Here is a 9435-nt window from a genome sequence, read left to right as displayed (position 1 = left end):
AGCAGCTTTGGGTGGTGGTGGTGGTGGAGGCAGCGCTCCTCTTAGGCGCGCCGCTGGGGCTATTGGCCCTGTCTCAGCGCCCCCTCCATAACTTTGGACATTTCAGGCCTGCCAAGGTCTGTGGTCCTTGCAACCTTGGGGGCTCTGTGCTGGTCGGTCCACCTGTAGAGTGACTGCCTAATTGAAAACATTTCTGATTCTGCAGGGGGGTCCATGTGACACAGTGGCCTCTCAGCTCAGTCTCTCTGTGCCTGGGAAAGTTTGTCCACATTTCAGGGAAATTGTAAGGGTAAGGGTCATGTGGGGTGGCCTGGGTGCTGTGGCCACTTTGACACATGGTAGGGTAGGAGGTAAGGAGCTTTGGTAGCGTAGTGGTTACGAATTGGGCTGCGAACCTTCGGGTCAGCAGTTCGAAACTACCAGCTGTTCCGCGGGAGAAAGGTGAGGCTTTCTGCCCCCGTAAAGATTTACAGCCTCGGAAACCCTGTACAGGGTCGCTATGAGTCGGAACCGACTCCACGGCACATAACAACAACAACAGGGTAGGAGGTTAGGCTTTTGGGAGGAATTCTGGGTATGACCTCAGACTGTGACCTTTGTGCCTGAAGCCCAGCCAGCTCCTGGGTGGAGGCTTCTGGGAGGGTCATTGATCACAGGTTACTGAGTGGAGGCAAAAACGTTGGCTTGGGTGTCTAGAGATTTGCATTCCAGGTTCGGCACAATTGGAGGCCCTCAGATAGGAGCCATCTTGGCTTTGCAGCCTCCTCTTCTGTAGAGGATAGAGGGGGCTAGATTAAATGACCCAGAAGAAACCCCTGTAGCTCCTAAACCTGGGACTCTTGTTGTGTGCCATTCAAGATGGTTTGTACTCATAGCAACCCTGTATAGGTGTTTGTTGTTGTTAAGTGCCACTGAGTCGGTTCCAAACAACAATGAACCCTGTATATGGTTCGAGTAGCAACTGGTGAGCTTGAATTGCTGACTTTGGGGTTCAAACTGACTTTGCAGTCCAGTGCATTAACTCCCAGCGCCACACCAGGAGTCCTTGTATAGCTGTGACAGGGTTGAAATTCACTTCCTGGATGATAAATATTTCTGGACTAAATTCATGCTGGTGAGGAACTAAGGGAACCCTGGTCCTGGTGGCACAGTGAGTTAGGCATTTGGTTGTTAACTGAAAGGTCAAAAGTTCAAACCCACCAGTTGTTCTATGAGAGAAAGATGAGGCAGTCTGCTCCTATAAAGATTGACAGCCCCATGGAAACCTAGGGAGCAGTTCTGTTCTGTCCTGTTGGTTTGCCTATGAGTCAGAATTGACTTGGTGGCAGTGGGTTTTGTTTTTGTTTTTTTAAAAGAAAAGGAGCCATGGTCGCACAGTGGTTAAGCATTGCATTGCTAACCATAAGGTTGGCGGTTGAGCCCACCAGATTCCTAGGGAGAAAGATAAGACTGCTTGCTCCTGTAACTATTCACAGTGTCAAACCGTAGAGATCAGTACTGCTCTGTCCTACAGTCACTATGAGTTGGAATTCACTGATAGCTGTGGTTTGTGGGTGAGGAACTAAGAAAACAGAAGCTTGAAAGAATTGTCCAGAATTGAGCCTTTATTGTTCCAGGAAGACACCTAGGAGTCACTGTGCCTGTTGGGTGCTCAGACCTCATTCTTAAGCTCTAATAATCCTAAAAACAATAAGTAATCTTCCAGTGCTTACCATGGGCGAGGTATTTTATGTGTGGCATCATTTGATCATTACAAGCCTTCCCCATGAGGAGGATACTTCCATTATGCCAGTTTCACAGATGGGAACACAGAGGCCAAGTCAGCTGCCTTCCTGCCAGGCTTTCCCAAGCCATGGTACTCTTCCCCAGGAAAAGCCTATCTCTCTGTGATGGATACCGTCATTCATGCCATAGGCATTAGTGGGGGCCACTCTGAGCCTAACCTTGAGCCCAGCTTTGAGAGGACAGAGGTGACTGTGGTACTGCATGTGCCCCCAGGGACATGCAGTCAGGAGGTGGGAAAGTTGCTGCCCTGAGTTGCAGTCCTAAGAAATGAGAGAACATGCAATAACTACAGAGGATGCCATGTTGGGGGTCTGTCCTGCGTGGGCCCTGCCCTGTCCAGGGGGTAGGGGAGGTCATTACTGGGGTGAGGCTGGTGTGCACACAAAATGCCTGGTGGGCTGAAACTAGTAGGCGGGGAGCCCATGGTGGGAGGTGCCTGGGTAGGGGTCTTGGAAATGCAGTGTTAGGCAACGAGCTGATGACTTCTTTTTTTCTGTCTTCTGAAGGATAATTATCCGCTTTTTCCCCCTGGAGCCATGGCAGATTGGCAAGAAGGGGACAGTCATGACTTTCTTATGATTGACATGGAGGGTGTCCAGGGCACGTGAGCTTACTGCGCCCTCCAGAGCAGCCTCCCAACAAAGTGAAGGCCTGGTATGGTGGGTACAAGCTTTTGGCACCCTCTCATGTATATATGCCATGAGTATTGCTATTCCCCATATCAAATAAATGAACAGAGATCATCCTCCTCAAGTGTGACTGCTTTACCTCTGCATCCCCAGCATCCTGGACTTTCCTGGGCAGTGGGTTTGGTTTATGAGGAGGGCGCTGTAGGGAGCCTGGGAGGTAGGATCTTTCTTGTATTCAGAGTGACTGTACTTCATGTAAATCAGTTGCTCAAATCTAAGGGTAGAAGGCTTGGTGAGGATGCCTGGTGCTTGTACCCTGTGCAGGACTTGGGGGAGGGACCAGCCGCTGGTCCAGCCTGTGCCTTCCTGTAGACTTTGCTGACCAGATGTGTCTGACCTCAGCCTGCGGTGGCCTCGGTGGTGCCCCACATCCTGCTGTGCCTGATAGAAGAGTACAAAGACTTTTCCCTTGGCATCTCTGAGCACCACCTTCTCCCCTGACTTGTACTGAGGCTCCTTGTCAAACCCGTGTCCCAGATGCTAAACCTGGAAATGCAATGTCTGCCACTAGAAACGTGGATGGATCTCCATTTCCCATCTAAACACTGTCTCTTAGTCCCCCATTTCAGAGTACAGATGAGCTGGGGATGGGAGTAGCTTTCTCCATGTTTTGGAGTCCTGGAGTGGCACTGTAGGTTAATGCGCCAGACTGCAAAGCCGTTTGAACTGCAAGGTTGGCGGTTCACGCTCACCAGCTGCTCCTTGGAAATCCTATTCAGGGTTGCTATGGGTCGGAACCGACACTACGGCACTTAACAACAACAACTCCATGTTTTGGATGCTGAGTTTACATGTGTGACCATCTGGACACTGGGGGGGGGGGGGCACTGTGTCTCCCTGGAATTAAAGGTCTGCTGATCCTTGTCTTCAGCATACTAGTGGAATACTGAGTTAAGATCTTCAGTCCAGTCTATATAGTGTTTTAATATAAAGTGCAATGAAATATGCCTGTGTTTCCTGTTTCTACCTGACCACACTTTTACTAGGGCTGTTATAAAATTTAGACAGTGAAATTCCTACCCCTGGTTCCCTGGCTCTGACTGGTTTCTGTACCGATTTCTTTTCTACTATCATGTTTCAGGGGCCTCCTGCTTCCTGAAAGGGTTGAGAGGATGTTTTGGTGGGTTGAATGTAAATGAATGGGTGAGTGTCCAAGGATGGGATGCGGAACTGATCCTTGCGGAAGCCATAATGCAACAGTTTCCTATCTGGGCTCCCTGTCTTCAATCTGCCATCCCCACTTGAGTCAGAGTGATAGGTCATCTGCTTGCCTTATGACTTCCCCTCCCATCTCTCCAGCTCTCCACTGTCGCCTGAGCTTTGATAGTATAGTTGACTCTTGAATAAATAACTCAATGGAAAAGTTAATGGAGAGATGAACTGTTTACACAGAGATGATTGTTACACAACATTTTTAAAGGGATGCTCTTTTTAAGGAGATATTTACAATCCTTGAACTCACTGCAATAGCAACAGGAAAAGAAACCCAAGGATAAGTAGGCCCACACAATTCAGAGCCCCTGTCCTAGGGTCAACTGTGTTGTGCTACTGAGGGCTCCTGCGGGATACACAATGACCACTCCCTCTTGTTTGGACTGCTCTTCTTACCTTTTCCCAACTGTTTCATTCCTGCCCAAGCTATAACTTAGGGGTGGGAGCTACATGCAAGACTGCCAGCTACTCATGCACCTTTGAAACCATCTGTTTATGTTCCTGGTTCCCACACCCTATGTCCCTCCAAGGTTATACCCTTCTAGGTTGGTGCTCAGTTGTTTTGTAGCTCCTGGTCTATCAATAAAGCTTTATTGTACTGAACTGGCTCTTTTATTCTTGAAAATTTTACTATTTAAATAACAACAAAGAGAAATCTATCCCATTCATTTCTATTAAAACAGCATCATGGGCCTCAAACACCTATGAATCCAAACACAGGTGAAACCCTTCTCTGAAACACTTTATTAGTCCTGATCTGGCGCTGTAGGACAAGCACTGGAATGCTAACTGAAAGATCAGCAATTCAAACTCACCAGCTACTTGGAAAACCTACACAGGGTCTCTGAATCAGAACCAACTTGACATCACTTAACAGTAACCTCTGGGTCTGAGACTTGTCAAGAAATCCTTCAATGATAAAAGCTTTTATTTTTTTCAAGTCTAAAACTTAGGCTGCTAACCTAAAAGTTGGCAGTTAGAACCCTGAACTGTTCGGAGGGAGAGTGCTTCTGTAAAGACTGACAGCCTCAGAAACCCTAAGGGGTACAGTTACACTCTGTCCTATAGGCTAATTGCCGTTGAGTCGGTTTTGACCCACAGCGACCCTGTGTAGGTTTTCTGAGGAGCGACTGGTGAACTTGAACTGCCGACTTTATGGTTCAAATCGAGGGTCGCTGTTAAGTTGTAACCCACTTTCTGCACTTAACTCTGTTTTAAGGATTCTTGGTGGTGAAGTGGGTTAAATGTTGGACTGCTAACTGAAAGGTTGCCAGTGGAACCCACAAGCTGCTGGGAGGAAGACCAGGCAGTCTGCTTCTATAAAGATTTACAGCCTCAAAAGTCCTAAGGGGCAGTTCTACTCTGTCCTCTATAGGGTCACTATGATACAGTATCGGGTTGACGACAGTTAAGTTTGGACCCCAATCCACCCCAGTCATTTACCGGATCATATTATTACATTTGTTTCAACAATATGATGAATCTGTGCCTCTTGGCTTCAGAGCCTTCTCAGAAGGGAGAATATGACAAAACGGGGCGCCCTCTAAGTGTCCCCTCAGCATATCTGTCTTTCGAGTAGGCAGTAACCATAGAACGCGTAGTCTCTTAGTGACTGCTCCGGCCTGGGCACTGAGCTTCACGCCTCATAAACAGTACAAGCTGTAGAAACCCTCGGCGGCCCCAAAAACGCGAGCCACGAGAGCCAGACCACGGAACCAAGAAATACTAGGCCCCGCGGAGGGGCCGGACTAGACGACCGCGGAACCCTTGCTGATTGGCCAGCGGAACTCGCGCAGGAGCCAATAGGAGCATGCTTTGTTGTGAGGCGCGCAGCTCCCCAGCGCGGGGGTCGGCTACCTGAGCTGTTGCTGTGGAGATACTGGGTGAGTTCTCTGACTGCAAGTTCGGGGTCGGCCAGAGAGTGGGGGCTAAGCTCACCCGGGGCGGAGGTCTGGGGTGGAGGTGCGGCCCTGAGGGATGGCCTGCGCTGGGCCTAGAACAGTCTCTGGCCACAGTCTGGGAAACTGAGGTCGCTGACAGGAGCGACGGGGCCAAGTCTCCCTGCAGTCGCGCCATCCTAGGGACGGAGGACTGGCGACGACCCCAGAATTCGGGGTTTGACGATGCAAAACTTAGCTTACACCCTTTTTCTTCACCATTCTGCAGCCCTTTGAGATGAATGTTGGATTAGTGACAGTTACAGGGGAGAAGGAGCCTTGGTGGTGCAGTGGGGTTAGGCAGCTAACCGCAAGATCGGCGCTTCAAACCCACTAGCCTCTCCTTGGGACAACATGACAAGTCTGCTTCCGTAAAGATGTACAGCCTTGGAAACCCTATGGAGCAGTTCTCCCATACTGTAGGGTTGCTATGAGTTGGAATCGACTCAGTGGTCGTGGGTTTTGCTGTTTTGGTAAGATTGTATGTTATAGCATTTATGGTGCGACGCTATGCACAACAGAACAAATGCTGCCTGGTCCTGGCCATCCTCGCGATTGTTATAATTGAGCTCATTGGTGCCGCTGTGCGTCAGTCCATCTTTTTGAGGGTCTTCCCCTTTCTCGCTGACCCTCTACTTATCAAGCACAATGTCCTTATCCAGGGACTGGGCCTTCTTGAGAGCATGTCGCGTTGTTGTTCTTCATTCTTGCATACATTGTCTGCCTTTACCTTGGTCATGTTGTGCTGACTTCTCCCTATTCTGTATTACCTTTCTTTTCACCATAGTTAACACTTGGAGTCCCGGTGTGGTGCTACAGGATAATGTGTTGAACCACACGGTCGGTTTGAACCTTAAGGCCTGCTGTTCAAACTCACCAGCATATCCTCGAAAACCCTAAACAGGGTTGCAATGAGTTGGAACCAACAACTTGAGGAACTTAACAACTGTAGAGCTGTAGGATAAGCACATGACTGCTAACCACAAGGTCAGTGGTTTAAACCCACCAGCTGTTCCTTGAACCCCTGTACAGGGTTGCTATGGGTCTGAACTGACTCCAGGCACTAAACAACTATCCAGGTACTGAATCTCTCTTCCTTCCCCTCCCACTCCTGTTATTGTAGTTAAATGTCAATAAGTTGGTTTTGAGGTATAGGGTTTTCGAGGCGTGATTGGTGAGCTTGAACCACCGACCTTATGGTTCAAACCAACTTTGCAGTCCAGTGCACTAGCCCAAAGCTACTCCAGGACTCCCACTTCTGCTGACCATTATATAATGCTGCTTTTTGTGTGCAAACTTATCCTTGACTTTCTATAATGGTGATCACATAAAATACTTGACCTTTTGTGATTAACTGATTTCACTCAGCATGAGGCTTTCTGTTCTGATAAAGGTTTATAGCCTCAGAAACCCTGTACAGGGTCTCTATGAGTCAGAACCTACTCCACAGCACATAACAACAACAACAACAACGTCCTCCAGGTTCATCCATATTAGGAGGTATTTTGCAGATTCATCATTATTCTTCAGTGTTGCATAGTATTCCATTGTATGCATGTACCAAAGTTTAACCATTTTTTTGTTTTTAGATTGTCTACATCTTTTTGTTATTGTGCATAGTGCTGCAGTAAGCATGAGTGTATGTATTTATTTGTGCCAAGGCCTTCATTTCTTGAAAATATATACCAAGTAGAGGGGTTACTGGGTTATATGGTATTTTTATTCCCAGCTTTTTGAGGAGGCGCCAAACTGTTTTCCACAATGGTTGCACAATTTTATAATCTTACCAGCAGTGTTGGAGGGTCTCAGTTTCTCCACATCCTTGCCAGCATCTGTTTTTTTTGGGTTTTTTTGAGCTTTGTTATCAGTGCTAGGGTAAGATGATACCTCGTTTTGATTTGCAATCTCTCTAATGGCTAATGGAAGGAGCTCTGGTTAGCATAGTGGTTATAAGTCAGGCTGCTAACCTCAAGGACAGTAGTTTGAAACTACCAACCGTTCTGTGGAAGAAAGATGAGGCTTTCTGCTCTCATAAAGATTTACAGTCTCTGAAACCCTATGCAAGGCCCCTCTGAGTTGGAACTGACTCCATGGCACATCACCACCACCACCAATGCCTAGTGGAATCCTGGTGTGGCACTGTGTGATAAAGAACTGGACCACAGGGTTGGTTTGAATCACAGGGTCGGTGGTTCAAACTCATCAGTCGCTCTTTAGAAACCCTATACGGGGACTTCTATGAGTTGCATCTGACTTGATGGCACTTAACAACAACAACGATGGCATGGCTGATGATCATGAGCATTTCTTCATATAATTGTTGGCCACCCGAATGTCTTCTTTAGTGAAGTGTCTGTTCATATACTTTGCCCATTTTTAAATTGAATTATTTGTTGTTTCCTTGTTGAGGTGTTGCATTGTTCTACAAATTTTAGAGATTAGTCCCTTGTCTGATATGTCATTGCCAAAAAAATTTCCCGTCTCTTCTTAATCTTTTGGGGAAATCTTTTGATTCACATAAATGTCTTCATTTTTAGGAAATTTCTGTCATCTATTTTGTTTTCTGCTCATTGTATGTTGTCAGTTATGCTTGAGTATATTTATACCATGTGTCAGAGCCCTTAAGTTTATCCCCATTAATTATTTTTATGGTTCTAGGTATCACATGTAGGTCTTAAATCCACATTGAATTAGGTGTTTTTTTTTTAAGTTTTTATTATGAATTGAATGATAGTTTACATGGTGGAGAACATTGGTTTTACACTCATCATTTCATTGTAATGATTACAGTCTCCTCCGTGCATCATCATTCAACAGTATTTGCTTCTATTCCCTCTGGTTTTGGGGGTGGGGTGGGGTGGGAGATGTACACAGAAACACTCAGGAATATATAATCATTTAAACAACCAAAGGGCACATTCTACAAGCCTGCCTCTTGGCCGCCAGCACACAGCCTTTCTCTTTCCATGAGTCTAGAGTCTGCAGCTGCTATATCTCTCCATGCCCTCATCTCTGCCTCCATCTCTGGTGTCGATGCTTCTCTGGATAGGGCCCCATATACCTCTCATGCGCTTCTCCCTTGATGATCCTAAGGTCCTCTCCTGGTCTGTAAGATGAACTACTCCCCCCTTTATGTAACAAAACTTCTATCTTTACAGTTGTGACAGTGGCAATTAGTCATGATAACAATTGCTCACTATTGAATCATAAGAATCTTGTCCCCATCTCCTTTCATCAGACTGGTCTAGACAAGATGAAAACTATTCAGTGGGGATTTTACCTTCCCCCGCACACTCTGAAACTAAACTCTCTCTTGAAAACTTGTAAGCCAGTCATTTCATGCCTTTATGCCCCACCTTCCCCCCCATTTTAGGTAGCCAATGTCTCAGTTGCCTGCCCCTATTAACCCTGTATACAGAGGGGATACGATTGATCCTTGATGTGAAGATTCCTTCCCTCTCAGTTGGTATTTTGAGCTACTACATCCATAAGTATAGGTAAAGTTCATCAAATTGTAGTGTAGCAATTTACACTTACTTCCTTTATCAAAAAAAAAATTTTTTTTTTTTTAAATTTTCCTTTAGTTGAGTTCTGATCATCAATCCATCGAAGCTAGGTTGGATGGGTACTATGTGCAAGTTTGGGCGTTCTTGTGCATTTCCCCTTACTTCATATCAGCTGGATGCTCTGAATTAGTTTGAATATTGTTGTTGTCAGGTGCCATCGAGTTGGAACTGACTCATAGTGACCCCATGCACAGCAGAACGAAACAATGTCCGATCCTGGGCCAACCTCACTACCGCCACACTTGA

The 9435-nt window shown here is 46.6% G+C and overlaps 2 protein-coding genes across 2 annotated transcripts in view; both read left to right on the top strand.

The window, feature by feature from the left end:
* LOC102818730 (D-dopachrome decarboxylase-like) overlaps nt 1-2364 on the top strand; it is a 3012-nt gene extending 648 nt beyond the window's left edge. Inside the window, exon 3 of the mRNA XM_006874930.1 lies at nt 2292-2364. Within this exon, the coding sequence (XP_006874992.1) occupies nt 2292-2364 (73 nt within the window). The remainder of the gene's footprint in view (nt 1-2291) is intronic.
* Nucleotides 2365-6120: 3756 nt separating this feature from the next.
* CABIN1 (calcineurin binding protein 1) overlaps nt 6121-9435 on the top strand; it is a 156345-nt gene continuing 153030 nt past the window's right edge. The window contains exon 1 of the mRNA XM_006874951.1: nt 6121-6207. Coding sequence (XP_006875013.1) covers nt 6121-6207 — 87 coding nt within the window. The remainder of the gene's footprint in view (nt 6208-9435) is intronic.

This window comes from Chrysochloris asiatica, unplaced genomic scaffold (assembly GCF_000296735.1).
Source record: "Chrysochloris asiatica unplaced genomic scaffold, ChrAsi1.0 scaffold00306, whole genome shotgun sequence".
NCBI classification, from domain to species: Eukaryota; Metazoa; Chordata; class Mammalia; order Afrosoricida; family Chrysochloridae; genus Chrysochloris; species Chrysochloris asiatica.
Note: the sequence above shows the minus strand (reverse complement) of the source record. Positions and strands in the feature narration are given on the sequence as shown.